At 43.9% G+C, this 25,642-nt stretch overlaps 1 protein-coding gene across 3 annotated transcripts in view; it reads right to left on the bottom strand.

The window, feature by feature from the left end:
• The window catches only part of FGD3 (FYVE, RhoGEF and PH domain containing 3), a 100,386-nt gene that overhangs the window by 69,157 nt on the left and 5,587 nt on the right, over window positions 1-25,642 (bottom strand). Inside the window, exon 1 of one of the 3 annotated variants that reach the window (XM_048957161.1) lies at window positions 11,338-11,380. The exons of the other annotated variants lie outside the window; for them this stretch is intronic. Within the exon in view, the coding sequence (XP_048813118.1) occupies window positions 11,338-11,365 (28 nt within the window). The 5' untranslated portion in view covers window positions 11,366-11,380. Of the gene's footprint in view, window positions 1-11,337; window positions 11,381-25,642 lie in introns of those variants that run through there. 3 annotated transcript variants of the gene reach the window in all.

Here is a 25,642-nt window from a genome sequence, read left to right on the forward strand (position 1 = left end):
ATCTGTCTAAATTCAGACAGCATATGAATGCATATGCCAACAGCTGTGGGACTGCAGACCACAGCCACTGCCTTTCTTGCACACCCTCTCTTCTCGTACCCCCCCCTTTAACCCAGTTTTTCGTTCCTTTCCATACACTGCCAGCACTTCAGAAGAGCCCTGTACAGTCCAACCCTCAGCAAGCTGGAAAAATTTGTACCAGGTGAAACTGTAGTGCCTCAGAGAGAGGGAAACTGAAGACAAATTCCACCTCACACCAGACAGGGTGTCTTTAGCAAGTCTCTATGAGTGGGGAGGGGCAACCTGCATCACTTCTTGCTAAAACCTCCAGGCACTTCTCTTGTACTAGGTGCATCCAGTTCCACTTAGCAAAGAAGAGAAAATAACTGTCTCTTGACCAAAATCCGATTTCTCCTTCACTGCCCATAGGCTCATGATATATTCCAGCCTTATTTTGAACACAGATGTTCTTATACGCATCAGTTTACAGGTAACTTTCAGAAGTGATGCCACAACTGCACAGAACCATGCAAGAGCTCAGCAGAAGTTTTTGGGGCTGCAACACCAGAACCAGGGGAAATGCAGACACCTAATTCCTGGCTGCAGGTCCTCATGTCCCTGTTTAGATTCCATCTGAGCTACACTGTGAATTATATATATTACAGCACTTACCCAAAAAGCCCCACAGACACAATGTACACTAAAAGCTGGATTACACCGAGTGCTGAACCAACAGGAGCTGTAAGATATTCCCTGCAACATCTCAGAGAATGCACAGATAAATATTTAGAAAACAACAAAACACAGAAGGGGTGAAGGGAGAATCTGATCCAGGTCCCCATGTTGTCATGGTGACTTCACAGCCATTATGTACTTCAGACACATTTAGAGGAAAGCTACATTTTTACCCCTCCCCAACCAAATAATGCAAGGAGAAACAAAAATCCAGCCAGCTTGTCATAAGTCGATCAAATGGCAACACAATTCTTTGCTTGGGGCCCCCTAAAATACTTTAATAAATACTTTCATTGCACTGTGATGCTTGTACTCAGACAGCATATAAAAGGACATCAGCAGAAAAATAGAACTAAAATCTGCCAAATCGGTTTTCTCGAGCAAGATGAAATGTTTCTGTCAATGCTTTATCAGACAGGTTTCTGCCTTCAGAATATTTAAAACATCACTACTTACAACACCATTTCATTCCTCCCCATTTGCAGATGCTGTTTGCAAGCAGTTGGTTTTCCTTTAACAAGTACTACCAGTTCCACATGCTGCCGTTATCACACAATCAAAAACCCTCTCAAAATCTACACGCAAATGCCACACAAATACGGATTTTAGAAAAGCAAGCAAAGAGATGATAAAATCAACCTGGCTCATTACAGCAGCCAACACAGCGAGTGCTTTACCACCAGCTTCTCAACTGCTCCCACCAAACACGCACTGCTAAGCGCATCGACACCAAGCAGCGGCAAACGCACAATGAAGCCAAAGAGCAGACAGCTGTTAAGGCACCATTTTCTACGTGATACCTGAGCAGACATTACCGAGCCCACAAACAGCACGACTTCAGCAGCTCGCAGGCTTACCAGAGGCGCACCCGCACAGCCCGGCCAGCCATCTGCCCGCTGCCACCTCGAGCTGGGTAGGAAACCGCCGCGTCCACTTCTCAGAAGGATCGCTCCGACAGCCCCCACCCTCCAAGTTAATCAATTAATGAAGCGAGACTGTTTTTCCTTACTAGGCACCGTACGGACACTAGGTCACTTGAAGGTTGCCCGTTCTTTCCTGCTGTAGGGCCTCCCAGATAACAAACGCCCATCCAAATTCAGCTTCTTTTTTTTTTTTTTATTCATTCAAAGCTGCAGGAATACCCTCAGCCCTTGACAATGCCAGCATGCATGATGAAAGAGCAAAAGTAGTTTGGAGGCTGCCGAAAGCCGGCCCCGGGTTTCCATGGCAATAGGCGGAGGGGAGCGAGGGGAGGGGGCTGAGGCGCTGACAGGCCGCGCTGATGGCTGCGCAGGGCCAGCGGGAGGGGACCACCAGCACCAGAACCACCAGCACCAGAACCAGCACCCTGTGTTCTTCCACATTCGCTGAATCTCCTAAGGATGCACCTTGTTACACACAGCACTTGGGTGTGATGGGGAACGCTGGCCGAGGCACATGATGCCCATGAGCCCTGCGAGGAAGAGCAGAAGAACTGGGAAAGAACATATTCACATACTGGTGTTTGCACTGATGGCAATTCCCATTCAACTGCAATTAAAAATTTGCTAGCAAGGATGAACCTGTTGCAGAACCAAGACTGTAGCAGGGATGACCAGTTTCAGGCAGGCTCGATAAGGAGCATCAGCTTATCACTACAGCACAGCAAGCAGTGAGTGCCATTGCTGGCATTATCGAGTGTATTCTGAAGTACATCAGTCAGTGATTCTGTTACTGGTGGCAGCAGACAGGAGAAGCACTGAGTGACTGCAGGGCAGTGCCACTGCTGTGGTGAGACCCCAACTTGTTCCCACTGCATCATTAGAGCTCCCCTTAGAGATCCGCCAAAATAACCCATGGCAGAATGAAGCCTGTCACTAAAATCCCAGCAAGGCTGGCTAATATAGTCTAATTGCTATGGGTTTACAGCATTGGTTAATGTACTAAAATTTAAAAATAAGTTAGAGGTGACACTTTGTGTCAGCTATAGTGGTGTATATACTGAGCTGGGGTTGGGCTCACGTACATACAGCCTTCACTACGTACAGTTTTAAATGTCACTGTTACCACGATGATGATCTCGGGCTAAATACAGAAGACAATGAAACACAAGACAGTTGCACATGGCCACCACATGCAGTGACAGCAGTGCGATGTGTTAGACTGACACAACACTTGGCTCTCCAGAGCAACAGCAACTTCCACAGGCATCAGTTCACTATTAACTACTACTGAAGGAATGTATTTCAATTCTGCGTGCTAAGGAATACCCATTCACTACCTCTGAGCGTACAGGAATTGCTGAAGGTCTTTTAATAACAGCTGTCAAATGGCACACCAGCCAGATCTGTTGCCTCAGCATCTCAGCACAGGCATCGGGACACCTGTGTCACACCAGCTCCCTTGGGATCTGCAAGCACAGCAAACAGCAGCACAGCAGCTAAAGGGAATCCGTTCTAAATTCCACGGCGTGTTTACTTACCATTTCCAGCAGGCTTATTTAAAAAGGGGAAAGTTAAGCACAGAATGGAGCTGAGGGCCATATGAATGGCCAGCTGCACTGTTGAGTCAAGGTTAAGACATTGTGAGAGAAGTGGAGAACCAGCTGGGCATGAGGCTGGAAAAGCCCAGCCTGGCTACAAGGATTTCACGTACAAAAACCCCGGCTGGAGCTGGTCCTGGTCCCACAGCTGCTCCAACACACCCAGAGCAGCTGCCTTCTCTTATCTCCCTCCTCCTCCTCTGGGTCCCACATGGAAATATAAGGTGGCACTGGAATGCCAGTGCTCCTCAGGAGGTATAGGTGGTCTCTCCCCCAGCTGTGGGGAGAAGACCCCTAACCTGGGTCTTCTGGTCACTGCACTGACTTCTGACTCTGGTCACAGCACTGATTTCCACTTTGGTTTGAGGTGACAAAATTAAAGTAACTCATCTTGTGCAAGACCAACTTTTTTTTGAGAATTAAAAAACATTTTCCCTAACAACATTTCACAGTATGAAGCTGAAACAATTTTCTATGTATACATACATCATGCCTAAAATGCACACTGCTGGAACAGGAATAGGGAATCTGTAAAGGAAAGGTAGCCCATCCTCCTGTAAGCAGCAAACAGCCTGATCCGTGAATTTGTACAGATTCTCCTCCCCAGCCAAATATGATTTCAGCATTTCTTCTCTATGTCATAAATTAAAAACCCTTATACAAATAAAATGGAAGTCATACTTATTCTGTGACATCAAAGAACGCTCCCCTGATCACACAGCGCCCAGCTTGCACCAAGCACAACTCCATGCCTTCCCATGCTCCCACAGCTTCCCCACCAGTGCATCCTCGTAACCACTAGTAGCAAAGCATCGCTCAAAGCAGAAATCCTAATCTCTACACAAACTCAGAAACAAATCTGCCAGCACAAACATAGCAAAAGGTTTTTAACTCCACACAGCCAGAGACCCACGTAGCTCAGCTCTGCTGCAGCCAAGAGGCAACAGAGCCACTCTTGGGTCACAGCCCCACAGAGCAGCGCAGAGCAACAGCATGCAGCTCAGCACACGCAGCCTGCTCCTGCATGTTTCTGGCCTCATCCTGCACTGCCACTGATGCCAACTCTCTTGTGCCTCTCCCTCACTGCCAGCAAGCTCCAAATGCTATCAGTCTGCAGCACTCCATGTCCCCTGCCCAGTGGCAGACATAATCCAATGGCCCGATGACTTCACCATTCGTCTCCTTCCCATGGGGAGAGCAGGCTATTTGGCTACCAAGTTTTTGTAAAGCTGAAAGTAAAAAAAAAAAAAAAAAAAAAAAAAAGAGAAAATAAACAAAAAGCCACATATATTCTGGAGCCCTTGACTCCTTCATCCATCTGCCTGGTTTGAAATGAGCCTGTGGTCCTGAGAGCAGTGAGGTACAGGCAGCACAACGGCAGAGCCTTGCTTCCCTTGCTTCCTCAGGAAGTCAGATTAAAGAGTTGCTGCTGATACAAGGGAAGCTCAGGCAGCCCAGGGGAATTTGGCCGGGAGTAGCTCAGATGTATTATTCTTTTTGTTAAGAGGCAGGCTGGCACACGGAGACAAAGGCTACAACCGAGGCACAGCAGAAGGCCAACAAACTGCTGCAAGAGCATATATTGTAAGAAGTTGTCATGGTTCTATGTCTAAGTCCAAGAAAATATATCTTTATACATGTCTATAAAAATCACATTTGTACAGGTATGTCTGGAAATGATAGCCAGAGCGTTTCTCCAAAGACTCCCTGGACAAGTAACAAAGCATTACTGCTTCCAGCCTCTGTAACAGCTAAATAGCAAGACTCCCACAAGCCAGCATTCCCGTGATTAAGAGGCTAGTATCACTGTGCTCCGATGAAGTAACACGCATCATGCCACGTCTCCTAGTAACAGGGCACAATATCAGATGTGCAAAGCTGAGAAAAGAGAAAAAAAACCAACAGACTTCAGTCTTTTATTGAGAAAGACAAAGTAGAACAAAAATGACAAGCGAATGGCTATTTATTACTCTGTAATCTGCTTGAAGCTTTTTATGAGAATTGTTCACACTGAAAGAAATGAAGAATTAATCTTTTGGTTGCTGGCGGCCCTCAGATTGCTGATAACCTCTTCCTGGTGGGAAAAAATTAGGTATATAATTAGAAAAAAGAGGCCATTGTTAAGGATAAGCTAACACTTCATATCATGTACACAGCAAAAGAGGGAACAAGGAGATCCCTGACATTTGTTCACCACCTATTTAATAATCTAGTAACCACATCCACCTGCGAGTGAAACTAAGGAAAGCTGTCAGCCTGCCTAATTGCAACATCATACATTTGATACAGACCTACGATTGGCTATGTATTAATAGCACCACTATCAGTTGTATCAATTAATAGTATCAACTGCAGAAAAAAGTCACAAAAACCCAAAGGCAAAGTGACTCATTCCAACCAGAAAGTAACGCTGCGCTGAAGAACCATTTTTTGGAAGATATTAATAACTTTTAAATAACCACCACAGAATCACACTCGCATCTGAGAGCTGTGCAGGCACACTACGAATACACTGCAGCCGCCCACATACAACAACTGAGAGCCAAATGATACAGCAGCTCCTAAACGCAGATTCAAGAGACAGCTGGCAGTTTGTAACACGTATTTCTGTAATGCTCTCCTGATCAAAGATGGCTGTGTTGGCAGAAACAACTCAGGATACCTTTCACGAGCCATTCAGTTTTTCCACACACTCTAACGCAGTCCAAGTCACTAGAAATGAGCCCATAGTGATTGTTTTTTTAATTTATTTTTTACAAAGCTGGCTTTTCAAAACGTTTATGTTTCCAGCATTTAAAAACCTGTCTCTGCTAAGTGCTAGCACTTCCTTTGTGCAGAAAAGGAAAATTCCTCATAGGAGCTCAAAAGGCTTTCAGATGCTGCCTAGAAACAAAGGCTGCTTTAAAATATTAATCTAAAATCTTCATCAAACACTGCCATTTTTTTCCTTGAATCTGCATTTATTTGAGTTGCATTTCCAACTCTAAAGCATGATTTTTGCAACCCGAAGTTTCTTTGGCAGCAATGGGTCACATCAGTATTCATTTGCAAGCTAAATTTTTGATAACTAAATACATTTTGAGAAAATGGAGTTAGCACTGCTGTCAGTCAGCTCTGCTGCCAGAATACATCCCTGTGAGAACCCAGCAGGCTGTTTCTGCCTAAGATATGCATTTTTCAAGCTGAGCATCCTTGAATTGGAGGGGGTGACTGAGTGGCACTGCATGGAGCAGGATGCAGGCTGGGAGCAGCAGGACTCACTGCTGGCTCCCTCCCCACCTGCTGCTCTCCTGCTGGGAAGTTCAGGTGCACCAGCTGAACCTCATAGGATTGCAGAAGCTGCTCCTACAGATTTTATTTTTTTTTTTGGAAGGATAATCAAGACTTTGAAGGTTGAAAGCAAGCGTATTATGCTTGCAACATTCTTTTTGTAGAGGGAAGTTAAACTACTGAATGCTAACAGTCAAGGAGAGCTAGATGTCCCGTCCCTGCAGACAGCCAAGCCCGGGCTGCACATGCTCTGAGCGCCTGGTGGAGCTGTAGGTGTCCCTGCTCAGTGGGCTTGGACCAGATGGCCTCCGAGGGCCCCTTCCAACTCAAACGGCCCTATGATTCCAGTTAATCGTTACTCAACTGCCCAAATGATCTCCACAAAATAAACCTTTGCTTTCCTGGACTTAAGCAAACTAAACTAAAGTACTGCCCCGGTCTTATGGATTCGTGCAATTTATTGTAGGCACTTCCCCTTAAAATCCTGCAGGAAAAAAAAAAAAAGTTGTATCACTTGTTGGGTTTAACTGGTGTCAAGAGAAGGTTAAACATCCCAACAGATTGAGCTACTGAAAGTTCTAGAAGAAAAAATAACAAACAAAAATAATTCTGCAATGAAATGAGAGGCATCAGTCCTTATATAAAGATCTTTGATACATCCATTTTACACCACATACTTGATACAGGTTTTACAGGTCACTGTACACAACTGTACCTAAAGGCAGCGCTGATAACACCTTCAGCAACAAGCACTGAAGTACAATTAAACTATTTCAATTCTCATTTTATTTATGTGGTCAGTGTATGCTTCAGAAGTAGCTCTCCCATGAACTCCTGAACTTGTATGCAATCACTAATGTGAAATTTATAACCACTTGTAAAACATTCAGAAAAGAGGAAGAAAACTGGAAAGAAGAAGCAACAAAATACAACATGCATATTTATTCACAGTTGACTTTGCAATTTCCAATTCGGGTTTATCAGGACAAAAACCCATGGACTCATTTCCTCCAGTTTCCAGTGAAACCCATTATTAAAATACAGAGTTTTAAATAGACCGTGACTTCACACAAAACACAAAGATAGTCTTTGTACAAGGGGAAACACACTTGTGTGCTCTGAATGGTGCATAACACTGAGCAGCTCAGCAAGAGCAGGAGCCAGGCCATGTCTTTGTTAATTTTATATATACGTGTATACACATAAAAATTAAATATAGATATCTAATTAGTACACACGCACATACATGGGAACGACTGTCTAGGCACCTTGACAATCATTCCCTTCAATAACTAGGAACCTACTAAGAGGTAGTTTGCTGCTCTTACAGTAATTTCTCACACTTACTTTCACAGATCCTCTGTTGAAGAGTGATAGGAATAAACAGTCATTCACAAACAACATGACAGTGAAGAAATCTCTTCCAAACCCTTCCCACACTGCTCCTACAGAGGACAGTGCCAGAGAGAGGCTCTCTGTTACTGCTCAGGTGAGCAGCTCTGCAGTTCACCTGATGTTATGAAGACAGGCTGAAAAAGGCTCCATCATTTTTCCTTCTCGTGCACAGCTCTGCAGTGCGGAGCGCCAGCCCTTGCCCTGGGTGAAGCACTCTGACAGCTGCCTGCTGGACCAGTGGGCAGCTTTAACTTCATTATTACTACAAAAGCACCTAACAATCCCAAAGGAAAGCAGAGCCCAGTGAGATAGGCACTGTGCAAACACTTACTAAAACAGTCTTTGTTCACAATCCAAACAGGGAATGCTTGAAAGTGAAAGAAGGGAAAGAAGTCCTGTGTTGCCAAGGCTTCCCAGCAGGAGCAACTCGAGCAGGCACTCCTGGCCAGGGCTCAGCCACCCGCTTCCCTCTGGCAGCAGCTATCAGGTGAGAAAGTAAGTGGGGCCTCAGACTTCCCCCCAAAGCATGTAAGTGAAGCACATCTTGGATTCACACAACTCCTCACTGGCACACGGGCAGCAGGGAAATTTTGATGGGAATCCCCTGCTAAAACACTGGCACAACATCACTAGTGCTACAGAAATCAAATCGTACATTAGTCATGCTCCCATGGAAGCAGAATGTGTAATTCTGCAGGGGAAAAAAACGCAAAGGAGTACACAGAGAATAGACCCAGTGCAAAGAACTTAGCACCATAAAGGCACTTCATGCAAGAAGAAGTAAAAAGAACACAGTATTCTGCCATACAGATTCATTTGTACTGAGCACTAAGTATATTTGCTAAGAAATCGTTCCCTTGAACAACTTAAATTGGTGCTTCCAAGCAAAGCTTCGAGGCTTTCAAAGCACTCGCTTCCTCTCCACGCTACGCTGGAGCACTCATTCCACAGCTGTCATTAGAAGTCTTAATGATCCAAAGGCCTTGTCCTGCACAACTAGAAGTGCTGGATTGACTATTACAACTCTATTAAAAATTGATTCTAAATGTATCCACAGACACATGGGAAGAGACATCATGGCTCACACATACATTTTTACCAAAGTAATAATACGCAGGAACAGAAGTGCATGTTTGTAAGAATGCACACGTAAATACGTGATGCTCTAAAGACAGACCAACTCTCATTCTGGAGCACTGGCCAAAAAACCACAGTCTGGGCCAAAGAAAGGGAGATGTTCAGCAGACCCTCAGCAATGGCAGCACTGTGCAGTAACGTGCATTTTGCACAAGCAACGGTAAAAGAACTCCAAAGCAGCAGCCGTGGTGCTGAGCTGCTTTCAGAGCTCCTGCCAGGGCTGCTTTCCTCAGCAGAACACCCAAAGGGAAGCATGGGGCTCCTGCTTCACTTACTCTGTTTTCATACGGATTCAAAGACAGTAAAAATGGTATAAATCAAATGGCTCTGTGGAAAGTTGCACGGTAACAAAAAGACTGTCATTGTATCAGCAATTTTTGTACAGGCTATAGCTCCTCATTTATGACAAACTTCTTGCATTCACAGCTTTTTTTCTGCAGCTTTTGCAAACATCTGTACATGTGTACGCCTTCACATAGAAGAAAGTCCTTTTTTTTTTTTTTTTCTTTTTTTTTTTTTTTTTTTCCCCTCTTTCACATTTTCTTCCACTTTATGCAAAATGGAAGGCTACAATTCACTCAATTGCTCATGTCTCTACCAGGCTTAAGAGGTACAAATGACCTAGATTCCTTGCCAGGAACAAGCAGCAGCACACTTGCCTGGCATGGCAAGCCAGCATGGCTTACTAAGCCAAGGCAGAAGTTAGAGCTGTACTGACACAGAAAAAAGATTCTGAGCATTCCTGTTAATTTCTATATTACATCAATCAAAAAACAGTGCTCACACAAAGATCTGTGCCATGATGATCAAGAGAAGCCTGCAGTTTCTAGAGCCTTCATCCTGGATTCTGGAATGTGTTCGATCATAAACTAACCAGGCTTAATAATAATCTTATTACCACAAAAGACTTTTTCCCTCCAAACCCCAAAGCACTTTATGACGTAACACTTCTGTTGACGTGGAATAACTGATCAATGACAGAAACTGCAATCACCTCCCAGCTGAGATTTAGCAGGCTTTTTCTCAGAGGAACCAGACAAAGGAAAGCCAAAGCGATAGGCTGAGCTCCTTGCTGCTGGCCAGCTGCCGCTCTGCTGCAGCCACTGCTGCTCGTAGGAGCACTGCTGCTCAAACAGACCAACCAGAGCTGCCCTGCACCCAAAGCACGCTCAGTTCCTGCAGCAGGATTTACTTTTGTTCTCTCATTTTTTTCAGACAGCCATGAAACTACATCCTGCCTTGAGGAATAAAGTTACCAGGCCCTCTTGCCTTGCACCAACGTGCCTATTTTATGGCACCCAGGGCTTCTATTTTGAATGTTGTGCTTCTAAGCACAGCCTCTTGCATGGGTTTAAATGTCTGGCACAAGATAGTCAAAAGAGTCCTTTGTTCCAGCTGGCTGCCAAGAGGTTTGGATTTAGGCTGGTTATCATTTGTTTCGTCCATACTAATGACATGCTTTAGACAAACATTTGGCAATGCATTCTTGGCTGGAAAAACCTATTTTCTCGAGGAAATATCTTTCCATATTGCTAAGTGGATAGGAAAGACAGGACCCCTATACGGAAAAGGTGGAAAACTATACTGGTTACAAAATAAAACACAAAGCAAACTGGACATACTGGACTACAGAAAAAAGAGCTGGGCAAAAGTGAAGCAATGAAAGGCAAAGCACAATATTAAAGAAATACCCAGGTTTCCCACAGTGAGAAAATGTGTACACCATGGAGTCGAACAAATTACCCATGCCCTCTGGTTATTTGCAACAGTTTTAATTCAGAGTTTCACTGAGCCACCGTGTGACTGCTGTCCTGCCACGTTCTTCTCCAACCTGTAAAACACGATTTTCTACACGAGTAAGGTCAAGTTTGTATTAAGCTAATTAATTTGTTGCCTTAGGAACTTTGCAGACTTCTGGCTGCCACCAGAATCAGTTCAGATCCTCTTTAATCAAAAAGAAAAATAAGTTTTATGCCTTACTCCTTGTCCCCCTCAGTGTACGTGGTGCACCTTGAAAAGATTCCTAAGGGTGCTTTTCAAGTTTGATTTTAAAAAGAATGAGGGAATTTTCTTAACCTTGCAGTGAGCCATGGGCAGGACAGAGCCCAGGACCACTGTTACCACTGCCACCAACAAGGCGCAACGCCCTTCTCCAGAGCCCAGGAAGACCCAGAATCTGCAGCTAAGGCAGCAATAATCTGCTGTAATTTACTAAGCTGAGATTCAACAGACGCTTAATTGAGGCTAAGGTTTATCAACAATAAATTCATCACACTCACCTGGCCTTGCTTCTAATTGGCGATCCATGAACTCCCATCACCTCATTTCAAACCTAATCTGAATATGGTTTAAAGGTTAGGCTTGCGTCTGACAACTGGTTCTTTGTTTTCTTTATAACCATTTCATGGGGTTTTGGGACAAAGCTGAAGAAAGGAATAACAAAAGGTTGACCACAAGCAATGCAAGAGAGTAAAAAAGAGTGAAGTGAGAAACAAAGAGTTTCCATAACAGATGGACAGGGAAGAGGGAGGGCAGCAGGGAACCCCGCAAATGTCCTGCAAACTATTTCATGCCAGCTTAGCTTTGTTGAGATTGGACATGGAATTTCTCCATTTTAATATACTGACAAGGTATTGGGGTGAAGAAAGTGAAAGGGGAATTGAAGCCAGACATGCTTTTAATCTGCGCTCGGGATAAAAGACAAAGCAAGACTGAAATTTAAATCACAAAGGCTGACAATTAATTTCAATTTTGCCAGCCCTCCAAACACAAGCCTTAACGTTCATCCTGCCACTGAAGAGCTTTCCAAGCTGTGTGTAGGCCTGCCAACCTTCCATCTGAACGGAGGCACCCCAACAATGCCAACCCCACGCAGACCACAGAGCTTTACCAATTATGCACTCTTAGCCCCACTTCCAAATGGATCCCAGACTGACCCTTTGACTGAGTAAGACAGCATATGAACTACTGCTTGACCTAAAGCCAATACACACTACCTGGAAAATGTAGAATTGCAGCCTTGGAAAAGTTAGCTCAAATCCTGCTACTATAAATAAAATATGGGTCATTTTCTCCATAGTGGAACACTGCAAACCTGGTGCTAAAGGAAGCCTGGAGCAGCTACAGGCTTCAGCTGCAGCAGCTCTGAGTCCAGCCCTGAGAAGCAGCTCTCCAGGACAGCCACCCTGCTGTGCTGCTGGGCTCTGCTCCCAGGAGGTGCTTCCAGCCCCATGTGCAGCCCCACTGCTTCACATCCCAATTCCAGGATTTCAGGACAAGCGTTCAGCCACGTTACTTGGCTAACAAACTCTACAACTCTTCTATTTTTAACCTTTTTTCTTTCTTTTTTTTTTTTTTTTTTTTTCTTTTTCCTCTACCATGATTTGGGAAGAAACCTATCTGGGTTAATATTCAAGGGCATTTTTTTTTTTTCCGAATCTTTTCTGTATTCTCTACAGCTGAAGGGAAAAAAACAAAGAGAAAAAAAAAAAGCAGGCAGTGGAAACCCACAGGGTGGCCACGTAGCAAAAGTCTGCAGCTCCTACAAATTAGCAGTAGTGAACAGACAAGCAACACGATCTTTCCAACTGTGCAGACTGAACTGAATTCCTTAGCGAGAGCCTGCTAATGAAAATGACCCATCGATTTCCCCAAGATTAATGGTGGGACAGATTTCAAGCACAGGTGGACTTGCCAGCATACATACTGCAATGTCACTACCTGATTGGGGATTTTTTCAGAGGAACTCAGTCACTACATCAAGAACGTACATAAATTCATGAGCCACACTCGCACAAATCTATAAGCAGAACTTATGCAAGACTTACTTTAAACATCTGCTAAGCAGATGATTCCCAGATCTTCAGCAAGAAGCATCATTCCTCCTTGCTTCTCATGTACAGCAGCTTTTTTGCCCATTACTCGTTGTCTGGGGACAGACTAATAAGTTATATTAGATTAAAATTTACAAGGTAAGCAACATTTATCAGGTATTTGGTTTTTATTCACTTTAACTAAATAAGGAAACAAACAAAAAAACTGGAACCAAATTTGACACTGTAGAATTTCCCCACAAATTCCTGTTCTTCATACTTTGTTACCGCTCATAAAAATGTAAATTTTGAAGAGCAAAACAAAGCACATAATCCAGCACAATTACCAAAAGCTGGAACACTGCGAGGAACATAGAATACACCTCCGTGTGGCAGAGTACAGGAGAATGCCCCAGAAACTTTCATGCACAGAAGGAGCCACTGTGGCTCCTTCAATCTCCATGAATGGCATTAAGTGAACAGGAACAAGAATGTCAAGTGTCTCTGAGAAAGCTCCTTGAAGCAACAGACCAGATCAGGGTCACACACAGCAATCCTGAGCAGCCAGAGCTTCATTTTGCTGAGAAATGTAAAACAGCTTGTTAGTAAACAACAAAGAAAACACACATGGGAAGGCAAAGCCATCGATACATGATTTCCATTGGAGAAGAAATACAGGTCACTTGCAAGCTGCCTAGGTTTTATTGTTTGAACAACAGTATCAACAAAATCCCAATCTTGACATTTTTGATTAAAAGCACAGTGAGGCACATTACTCCCAAAACCGCTGTGATTGATCCTATTGATTAGGCACAACACCTGAGCAGCATGCTCACCAGATGGTAAAGCCACATGGTAGGAACAAAATCTACAGCAAACCAAGTTACTTAGAAGAAGGCACCAATACTTCATATGAAATTATGCATTCCACTACTTTTAAACCAAATATTGTTTTCACACACCCATAAGCCTCCTAGATACCACATGTTTTGAATGTGATGGCTAGGCCCACCTCTTACTCCCCTCACTCTACTTACAAATTCCTTTTTAAGATGAGAAGCAGTGAGAAACGTTTGCACGTGGACAAAAGCATTGCTAAGTCTAACACAGAACAACATGGAGCTGCAATTCCTTGCCACAGCCTTGTGCTGCAGGGACCAGCCCTGGTTCTCTGCCCTCACAGCCTCGGGCAGCATCCCACTGTGCGAGCTCACACTGAAAAAACCATCACAAGGAACCCTTTACACCAAAGTATTTTGTTGACTTGTATTTCTACAGCAAAGTTTTCTGCTCATTTGTCTACTGTCTTCCACACGCACAAAAAAGCACACAGGAGATAGGCATCAGCCCCAGACTTTACCCCTCAGTTTTATCACACAACTTCAGCATACTGAGCTCAGCTCTGCACTGAGAACCACCTGTCCTCAGCCCCACATCACGGCTTGCATAGCCAGGTATGTTTTCTAGACACGCTGCACTGGCAGTGCCGTGCCGGTGACATTGCACATCTGTAACTGCAGTCAGTACTGCAGCATGGCCTACACACAGAGCAGGGTCACAAAGCACTCTGCTTCCCATGAGCTGAGCGGTCTAAGAACACAACCTACGGTGTCTGCCCTTGCTTCTGCTATCAACTTCACACTCAACAAGAGCATCATTTTTAATACCAGTTCATCAGAAGGTGATTACGGTTTGTTATCTTTTGCCCTTATCAATTTTGTTCAAAGCCTTCACATAAATCTCTCAATTTTCTTTCCCTGCAGCATGTAAGCAGTTTTGATACATGGCATTGAAAACTTCCATACAAAAACATTCTGGAAATTAAATGTTCTGATTCTTTCCCACATTGATAAAGAAATAGAGTGTTCTTACTACACGACCACTCATCTTCTTTTCATCTTCAAGCATCAAGTGTCATCTGGTGGATTGACACAGAACTGCACTGAAAGTAAACTTTCTTCAGAGTATATTTTAAAGGGAAGTAAAAATAACTAAAGAAGAGATTCTATTTACCTACAACCTCAGAGATGCAAATAATACAAGTACAAAGCTCTCCTGTGTGCAAGGTGACAACGAGAACAGCCGTAAGACTCCCAGAACACACCTAGGCACTTCACTGCCTTACCTAGGGGAAGTTCAGGAAACTCCAGGTACCACAGCTTAGTCAGAAACCTACTGAAAAGCATTCACCTTTCAGGGATAAGGCTGAAGTAACCTCGCACGTTATTTAAAACAAAAGCATCTGATGTACAAATAAGTGTGAAGGTGTTCTTGTCCTGAACCTCTAAGGTGCTGTGTGTCTCCTGCAAAGACGAGAAAAAACTCTAAAATTACTTTTCTTTTTTTAAATGTAATCTGAGATCTGTAAGTAACTATCCGAGGCTGGAACTGAAGCTTTAAAGGAAAAGTTGCCCTCAGATACGTCAAAGCTGTTTTCCCTCATGGGGCTTTGGAGGGGGAAGAAGAATACAAATGCCTCAATCAAGGCCAATGAGTGTGCTGCAGTGCTCTAAAGAGAAGAGCAAATACTTTCTCAAAGCAAAACTTACTTCTCTTGTTGTGAATTTTCAGCACATTTCAGTCTCTCTTCTCTAAACCAACAATGACCTTTGACATCAGGATTAACAAATGTACACCTCCTTTCTCATGGGTGGAGGGAAGTTTGGGTAAGAGAGCAAGAAAGAGTAGAGAGACTGCAACAAACTGCTAAGGAAGCTAAAGGGAAAAACCAAACAAAACACAATAGCCACTGCCAGGATCACTGCCAAAAGAGTAACTCCACTCATAGCATTAATGCTTCGACTCTGCAAGCATCTTCATCTCTCCTGCCCCAACACGAACGCTTTACTTTACAGGCATCAATTTTGAAATACATTATTACATGACTGGTAAGCTTGATAAGCAAACCATGGAACAGACACCTTTGGGAAACATCACAGTTTCTAGGAAATAGAAGAGTATAAATGAAATACATAGCAATCAGGTGTATTTTCAGACAGCCTTTCCAACAACCTCATTACCTGTTGTGGGAACCCCTGGCTGCCAAGAGCACTGCAGCTGTTGCATGATTGGGGCCACTGCAATGTCTGCTCACCAGGGAGCAAACAAGCTTGCTTACTAAGCACTGCAGAAGTGAGCCTCAGATAAGTTCAAACATAAATCAGAGGCCAGCTGGATGAGCACTGACAAACCTCATCTTGCACGAGAGCCTCTGGCTGGCCATATGATTGTGTGGACTGCAATTTGTCCCCAAGCACAGCCAGAGTTTCACCTCTCTATCCTATGCCTTCATCCATACAAAAAAGCAGCTTCTCTGCAACCCCAGGGGAACATCTTTCGGTCTTCCCCCAAACCTGGAGCAGAGGGAAATCAGTAACTGCTGCATGTTAAGCAGAGTTCAGGCTCTGTGTGAAAAGGGAAGGAAGCAAGCGTCTCACCAGATGCCTGACGGGCATCCACCACTGGAAGAATGTTTGTGGTCACTGCTCCCTCAGCACCCCAAGGCACAGCTGTTGGCTGGTGTTGACAGCACTCACCTGAGAGTGGACCCACCTGGTTGCAAGGGAGACCGCTTGTTTCAAACCTTAAGGGTTATCCAGAACATAATAAATCCTGCTCTTCAGGCAAAGAGCTGCCTTAGCAGTAACATGTGGTGCCAACTCAAATTTTTGGGTAGCCTTAAAACTAAACCCATGTCCAACAGTACAAATTACCCAATTCTTCTCCTCTTCAGACTGTAAATAAAGTCCTCAACTGCCCCAGTTGAGGTAAATCAGAGACAAAAAGCTTCAACAGATCAGAGGAAACAAAGCCAATCCTCTTCTCTGACTTTCTCAATAGCTGTCAGAAGTCCAACTGAGCTGACAAAGCCCGAAAAGCATTACCTTAAGGCTCAATTCAAAGGTAGCTGATCCACAGCCAGATTAAGTGCAAGTACTGTATGCTGACATCCAAGGCTTCCGTTGTTCGAATTATACAGTGTAAGCCAGTACTTAAAACAGGGCAAGTTTCTGGCTCTCCAAATTAAATACTGTAAAGAGATAAATGCAAAATGTAATCTACATAATGGCAGAAAAATCAAGAATCACAGGAGCAGCTCTGAGTCTCTCAGTAACCTCAGTCACCTGTGTCCCAACTGCAAAGGAAAATGTATTTCTTATCCAAAAAAGACGAAGAACAAGAAGTCAGGTATTAATCACTGTACTGCTCCATGTGCGTCCCACTCTTGTTCTGAGGTGAAGATAAGCCCTTGCCATTATTCTAGCAGGATAAAAAGCTCCCAGCTCTACTCACATGATAAGAGGAGCCCTCTGCTGCGAGCTGCACACAGTGCTGTGCCAGCACCAAGTCATGTTACAGCTCAAGGCCCCAGAATGTCTTAATCTAGTGCCAAGTAAAGCCACTTCAATGCGGTGTCTTCATAACCCATTAAGGATTGCAAACCCTATGTTTAGGGGCATGGAAAGAAGTGGAGAGATTTATGAGAATTAGCATGGCTGTATCTAGAGTTTCCTACAACACCCACTTTTTCCAGCAGAAGAGATCTGCGGTCTTCTGAGGATTCAACTAAATGCCAGTTTATTCAACAGGAGCAGACGGAACTCCACCAAGCACCAGCTCCAGCTCGACAAATCTTCTGACATACATCTTACAGATTCCTTAAATACAAATCTTTCTAGTGCTGCCTTTATTGTCAGTGCCAAGTACACTGTCTGCCAGCACGGTAGTAACTCAGGCTTGCAATGTGAGAAGAGGGAGGGGAGGGAATAAGAAGAAAGGAAAAAAAAGAAAAAAAAAAAAAAAAAAGACCAAAAAAAACCCATTCCTAACAAAACTAGCAATTAGGAGTTTCTTGCAACACACCAGCAGAGCATTGGTGATCAGCAGCAGCAGTACAGCTAAAAAAGCTGTTCTTCTGTTAGACTCAGTTTGCTGACACACAAAGCCAAGGCAGACTGTGCTACCACAGTGACTCCCTGCAAGATGCCAAGAAGTGGTGCAGGGCAGTCCATGCTTTCGTTTCCCACTTTAAATAAGATCATTGCAAAGCTCCTCACTTTGACACAATCTACATCTTCCTATTTTTCAGGATGCAGCACCTTACTTCTCCCACCACCCCCCATAAGTACACACACAAGCCCTGAGTTGCTAATCACGTGCCATGATATATTCACAAGAATGAGATACTTCTGAGTGCTGCACTTTCCCCCATCTTCTGCGTGGTTTCATACAAAACAAAATCTCCCAAGTTCAAAGTCTTTCTAGAGGAAACCAACCTCTTCATAAGCAGAATCACGAGAGGAGCCTATGATTTCCACCGCAGTCAACTCTCACCCATCCGACACAGAGGAAAAAGAAACAGTCTGTTTTGTTCCTACATCTATTTTCCCAGTGGAACAGAGGGGTGTAGCACAGAGCAAGAGCATGTCCCTCTCATTTCCTGCTGCTACTGACCGAAGTCCATCATACCACCTAGACGATAAAACCTCTATCAAGCTCGTAATTAGAGAGAGGAAAAGACAGTAAAATAACAACCTAGAATAGCCTCGCTTTTATCTAATGATATTGACATGTTGAAGAAAAAAAATTAACTGTTAAGCACCCTGCATGTTAAACAAGATATTATCTCACTATCTGCATCTTCAAAGAATTTTTAAATAATTTAAGGATTACCCAACATTTGGCCACAAAGGAGGGAAAACTAGCAACACGACTTACAGGATCTCTAACCTTGGCTCCTTGAGCAGCTGCTACAGATCTCTGTGCACACTTATGACCCCAACTTCAGCAAAACAAATAACAGTATTCTTGCAAAACTGGATGTAACTTCAAGGGAATATACTGAACCTCCAAGAACTCACAGAATCTGTATTTCCTGACAACACTTTGGTAAGCATTTTATGCTCTGCTGTACAGGGTCTGCTCAGTACTGACTAAGCTGATAACAACATTAGGAGGCTTGTGCTTGTTTTTGAGGTGCCATCCTAAAACCCATGAAGTTAAAGATGACTGTGCAGAAAGCAGAGAGCACAATTCTGAATACTCCTGGCCAGATGAGATGTGACTATGGCAGGCCCAAGCCTACAAATGCCATATATCCTCACTTAATAGTGGGTTGGCTAACCTGAATTCAGGGGATAACATTTGTTTTCTTATAACAAATCCATCCAAGGTTCTGGCAACATGTACACCATGAACTCTATTATAGCTACAACAGATTATGCTATTTTCAAAGGCCCCCTAAAGCAAGCAAACCAACCAACACAGCAACAGCCCCCCAGCACAACTATGGGCAACAGAGACGTAGCCATCCTCCCATGCAGCAGACCCTCAGCTACTCTGGCCACACTTCAGCACACTTTGAGCATTCAGGCCCAAACAGCCAGGCCCCAAGCATCTCCACTTCTCAAAAGAGAGCTTTAGGAGAGCTTCTAAACTTGGAGACGTGCAAAAGGAAGCAGCTGTTCAGATTTAAACACAACCAGTTATTTTTACATGAGCGGTGTATCAGCGTATGAGGGCAGGAAGAAAGTGAAGGTGTTTGCATTAACGTTCTGGATGAGTTACTGTGCCTTGAAAGGATTCGGAAACAGGTTTGCTGGATGGAGCACGGGTCTGCTGGATTGCACCAAATGTTTAGAGCAGATCTGCCAGTACTGAAGAAACATCCTCAGCCTGGAAGGAAGTCATTATCATGACAGCTCTCAAGAAGGGATGGTGCTGCAATTAAATAAATTAAGAGAAAACTAAGGGATTCATTTCAAATATCAACAAAAACTCGAAGATGCACTGAACATGATTTTAGCCCTTGAATTTGGGCTACGTGGAGCACAGATTTAACGGTGCACCAGAACAGCAAGCAGCAGCGCTGACCCACTGAGCCCAGCTCCAAGCAGGACACGTACCTCAGTATCCCCACACTGTGTGCTGTGCATTTCAGCCAGGGCACAGCACCAAATGCTGTCATTGTCTAACTGCTACAAACACTCCTAAGCCCCTCAAAAATTCTGCTTGCAGAAATCCACAGCAATGTCTGTGCTACAAACCCTCCATAAATCAGACTTTATCAAGACTGCCATTAAATAAACGAAAAAATAACAATACAGAAAAATTACAGACTTCCAGTTTTTGTTGGTTTTTTGCTTAAACAAACTTGCTCAAATCCTGCAATTGTGAGGTCCAGCATGGGGTTCTTAAAAATAGGTTTATCAAGATGGAAAGAGAGAAAAATTCAGACACTGCAGTTTAATCACATCAGCAACACCAGCAAGTTTAAATAAAGAATCTGGATCACATACCATTCAAAAAGGCCAGCTGGGTGCAGGGAAAGGGGACAAATTCATAGGCAGTGTGTCAGCTAAAGGCACAACAGCACTTTCTACAGTACTGAGAACCAAAAAGACAGGACCAAACCAAGAAAACATCATCTACATCCAGCCTCTGCACATTTCCAACACCGAAAATCAAACTTGTTGGCTACACCCTTTATGAAGAAAAATCTAATCAATTACATCTTTTATTCTTGACACAATAAGCAGCAGAAATTACATTAACTTACTATAAACATTTCCATGAACTGATTATCCAACCACAGCACCGGCCAGAAACACGTAAAGAAGCAGCATTTAAAACAGAACTCTGCACATAAACCCAACAGTAACTTGAACATCCCCACCACTATTTCCAGCCAAGACTCCCTTTTCCATTAGTGTTTGTCAGACGGATTCTTTTGCTTTACAGGCATGCGATATGGCAGATCAGCTCTGGTCCTGCCATTAAAAGACATCCAGGAGGAATCAATCCCCATGTAAAGTACTGCCTACTCAGGCTGTTCAGACAAGGCTTTATCTTGCTCCATCCCCTATTAATCCCTTTACGTGTGACCTCCCCTCACTATCTGGCTGCAGAAGCATCGGGGATAAATATGTAATATTCCTTCAGGCTGTGTCTTTTAACACCAAAGTTGCTGAAAAGCCAAAAGAAAACCAGAGCACTCAGCATAGTTTGCTGTAAGTGAAGTGACAGTCTTCTGCATTATTATGCCAGACTGAAAAGCAATGATTTGGATTTGAAGGTCTGACATCCATTTTGAGCATGTTTGCACACTTTTTCCACCACTAGATTTTTCAAATCTAAAGCCATGATGGAAGTTACAGAATCGAGTTACATTTGAACTGCTCCTCTTATATGTTTGTGCTGTTTTTGCAAATCCTAACCAATGCTAAAAAAAACTCAATAAACTGAAATTATATTCCAAAGAAATGTATTTTCAGGCTTTTGGTACAAATGATGCATTCACAGCAATCTTAAAACTACGGCACGTGCCATTTAGAAATCCTTAATCCACTTCAGAAGTTAGATCAATACAAAATACCTATTAACGAACTAAACGCCTATCAGATGGAGCTTCATCTCTTTTCCCCACTGCTTGAAGCCACCATCAGTTTTCAGCACCAGTGCCTCCTCCGACAGCCCCTGAGGGATTTCACATATGATGTGCACTTCTATGGAATGACAGCGATGACCGGCCTCGCTGCTTATCGTATCACCACACCCAGGGCCCTGCATGCTACACCCACGGTCTCCATGCTCAGCAGTCTGACTTTACAAATAAAGCTTTTTTTTTTTCCATGGCAAGATAGAGGAACTGAAATTCTGGGGAAAAAAAGAAGCCAGGCGAAGCAGCAGCACGAAGATGCAGTTAATGCACTGCATGCAAATGAGCCACTTAAACAGTGAACTTCTGATCTAAACCCTAACGTTTTAAAAGGCTGCAAGCACCAACATGCATTTTTGCAATCTGGTCACCGGTCGGATATGCAGATCAACATCATGTTTGCCCATCACTGCAGCAGCTTATGAATGTTTAAGACATACCGCCAGCCAAGCAGATGCTGCACAAAAAACACATCTTGGAAAAAGACTCCAGCATGAATATCCTGAAGAACAACAGTACTACAGAACCATGTGGGGAGAGGAGAGGTAACAGACCTGGAACAGAAGGAAATGGAAAAAACTCGTGGATGGTGGACGGTTCTCCTCCAGCAGCAAACAAGGGTAACTCAGCTGGCCTGGAGCAGGACAACGAGGTGAACAGGAAAGCTCAGAAAAATCAACAGGATTTGAGTGTCATCCAATGAAGCTTATGGAGTGAATCAGGAGGTGAAGGCATGCAACCTCATGTGTCTGGACAACCTGGAGCGAGCTCTTAGCAGCTGATACCTGGGCCTGGGAGACCTGAGCAATGTATGTGCAAAAGTGGATGTAGCAGAAAACAAAGAGCAATGCTTAAAAGCAGCCTGTGCTGTCATAAAGCATATTTCACCACGTCATTTCCAAATTACAGACACCATCTTTGGCTCCTGGGTCTCCAACCCCCCACTGAACATAAAACAAGACAATACCTTATGGAGGTCCTACTACCACAGTTCACTACTTAACACAGTCATGCTCTATTTTTGACAGTGGTTTTCTTTGTAACCCAGCTGAGCAAGGAGAAGAGGAAGAAAAAGGAGCCATCAAAACAGTACATGCTGTGCTGCAGTTGAAGGTGACTTACCTGCAGGTTTCTTATTTGTGAGAGTCAATTAGGATTCAAAATGCGGTACTTTGCTGGTGCACACAGCAGCTGGGCTGAACATTCCCCACCTCCTCGTGTTTGTTGCCAAAATACAACGTTTTAAGAGTTTGAGCAGTGGAACCACTCAGGTGATTTCTGCTTGCCAAGAACAATGAAACTAACAAATCAGAGCCAACCCAGAAATGAAGGCAACAAGCTCTTCTTATGTCTCTGCATCCTGCGAACACCAATGGTGGACCCTACTCCCCAAGGATACCGTGGCTGTGGCCACTGGCAGAGCACAAACACTGGACAAAAACAAAGATTAACAAAACAGATCCTTTAGCCTCAAAATTCACTTGTGCAGATTCTTTGTCCTCACAAGAAGATGAGCAATTTTTAAAATAACTCTTAGGATTTCCATGGTCTGGAAAACACACATTAAAAAACTGTCTCAGTGTCTTCTCTTTCAAGTGAATAGAAGAGCATCTGTTCTGCATTCCATGTGAAGCAACTCCTCTGACTGCACAATCATCAAAACCAAGCAGCTCTAACTCCGACCAAATACCCAATTCCAGCCATTCCAGGGATGAGGCAGGCTTTTATTACCAGTTTTTCATTCTAAGGAAAATTTACCCTCCCCTGGCTGGTCGCTTGTGAACACTGCATTAGAAAACTAGGAATGGCTAGACATGTATTTGCTGAAGTTGAAGATACTTTTAAGAAATTAATTTCTGAAGTGCATAATAGCAAGGGGCTGTTGTTCGCCCTCAACTTCCGTATTTGGCTCCGCACTTTTACAGCTCAGGAGCTGGCTGTAAGAATTTCAATAGCGATTAATAAAACAGATACAGAAGGGCTCAGCAGGCAGCACTGTTTGTTTCTCCATGGGAAACTTCAACCAAGAGAATGAGTCCCGCAGCCAGCGCGAGCGATGCACAGAGGTGGCACACCTGGCTCCAGCAGGAAATTGGAAAGCTGAGATTTTCCTCTAGGCAAATTCATCCACCCCCAACCCAGGGCTTTGCAGATATTCCACAAACAGGAAAAAAAGGGAAAATATTTAAATAGAAAAACCATATACGCTACTTCAATGCAAAGGGTAACAGTTCCAACATGTAGCTATCTGCTGTTATAGCCGGGGGCCAGACCTTTAATCAGCGTCAGTAACTGCAGATCCTGCCACAGCTCCAGGAGCTCTGGGCAGAACCGCGTCAGCTCCGGCACACATCTGACTGCAGGGGCACAATCCCACTGCTGTCACAGATTTACTGGAACACAATGCACTGCTTGTGCTGGCTTTGTGTTTTCATGCCAGGTAGAGGACAGCAGAGACGGGCTGCAGAGAGGAAGCTATGCTGGTGCTCAGCCATGCTGAAGCACCCTGAGGAACCTGCCTGTCTCTGCAAGTGGGAGAACCGAGCTCACTGCCTTCCTCACTCTTTTCCAGATCGATGCAGGCAGCGCTGGGCATGCTGTGGGACAACAGCAGCATCCAGAAGACAAAAGAATAGGAGGCAGAGGTCTGGATGAAATCCACAAATACATAATTCCATTTTCACCTTGTTTATTCAGTTCTCTATTCTTCTGCGCAGTGGAGCATCTCTCTTTCATTTCTGTGGTGTCCATAGGTTCAATTTCAAATGTACATTCCTCAAATTCTCTTCTTCCTTTTTTGAGTGGTTTCTGCATTTCAAAGGTTGGAAAAAACCTCTAGGATCATCTAGTCCAACCATTCACCTACCACCAATATTACCCACTGTACCATGAGCAGATGGATTGATGGCAGCCACCATGGGGACACCTGCCCTTTCCTTACTTACCTTTTACTTACCTTTTCCTTCTTTTCCACCTCAGCCGTCCCTTTATTCCATTCACTTCAGTTTAACACTAACATTTTCATTCACTGTTTTGAAGATATGGGTGAAATTCCAGACTCAAAGCACCTTCAGATACACGCAGGGATGGCAGTAGGTGACATCGTATCTCTGCAGAACTTATTGTGGAATGCTGCGATGTTTGTGAAGCGACAACCAAAATACGCTGAGCAGGTGATTCTTACCAAGCATGGTAAAACCACATCTGGAACCTTCTTCAGCCCTCCTTTCCTCTCTCTTTCCCCATCCCCAATGTTTGGTACAGTAACTTTCACCCCGTTCCAACCTCAAGGCCCAGAACGATTGCTGAAGTAGCAAGAATCTCATGAATGTAAATATTTGCTCAGGGTTAAGTTACCAAGAGAGAATTTCTGCTCAGAGCCTGCAAGCTCAAAAAGAAAGAATAAAGAGAGGCCAAGAGTTTAAAAAAACTAGTGCCCAGTGTTAAATTCCTTCATTACAGTTAGACACCTGCCTGCTTTTCAGAAGCCTGAAACAAGGCAGAGAAACCTCTGACATTTACATGTCTCTCTACCTTCCAAACGATACTGGGACTACTTGGCTCTTTGGACTTTTGGAAACAGAAAGGCACCAAGTCTCCATACAGCTCGCCATGATGATGTGCAAAGAAGGGCATGCTGCACCCATGCTGTGTCTGAGTGCTCATCCAAAGGATGTAGGTTGGGTTTCCCATAACAGGCTAATGCTGAACCAGAGTCCAAAGTCTCAGTGTTTCAGCCTTACACATTAATTAAACAGATCAATGAGCACCACAAATAACAGCAGATTCACGTATAGCTACACATAGCACAGTGGCTCTGTATACTTCAGCAACTCAAAATGCTCGTCGAGAGAAAAAAGGCAAATGCCATGAAAAAAATCACTCAGCAGTCCAGCATAAAGACACTCTGTACTTCTATCTTTATTAACTCAAAGAATTTCTGAGATGTGTCAAATCAGACTCTGAGGAAATGCAAAGAATTTCAGAAGGACTGCACTTCACAGCAACTACATTTCAAAAGGAAAAGCTTCAGCCTTTAATGTGTAATTTCAGTCACGTCGCTATTTCTGTCCGTACTGCAGTTCACGAGGACCCAAACCATTGAACAGTCGCTCGCCTCTCTCAGCCGTTTCCTGTGGTCTGCTCCATCCCTCTCTGTTAACGCCTTCAAGATTCTGTCATCCAAGGAAATGCCTTTTCCTACTACTAATAGCAGATTCGAAGACCATGAATCGTACATTATTCCATTCGCTGCCTGATGACAGCTTCTTAGCGTCAAGAGCTCGCCCCAGCGCTGCAATCAATACTTCTAACACTGCAGTGCGCTGTACAAAC

Source organism: Lagopus muta, chromosome 11, assembly GCF_023343835.1.
Source record: "Lagopus muta isolate bLagMut1 chromosome 11, bLagMut1 primary, whole genome shotgun sequence".
Classification (NCBI taxonomy): domain Eukaryota; kingdom Metazoa; phylum Chordata; class Aves; order Galliformes; family Phasianidae; genus Lagopus; species Lagopus muta.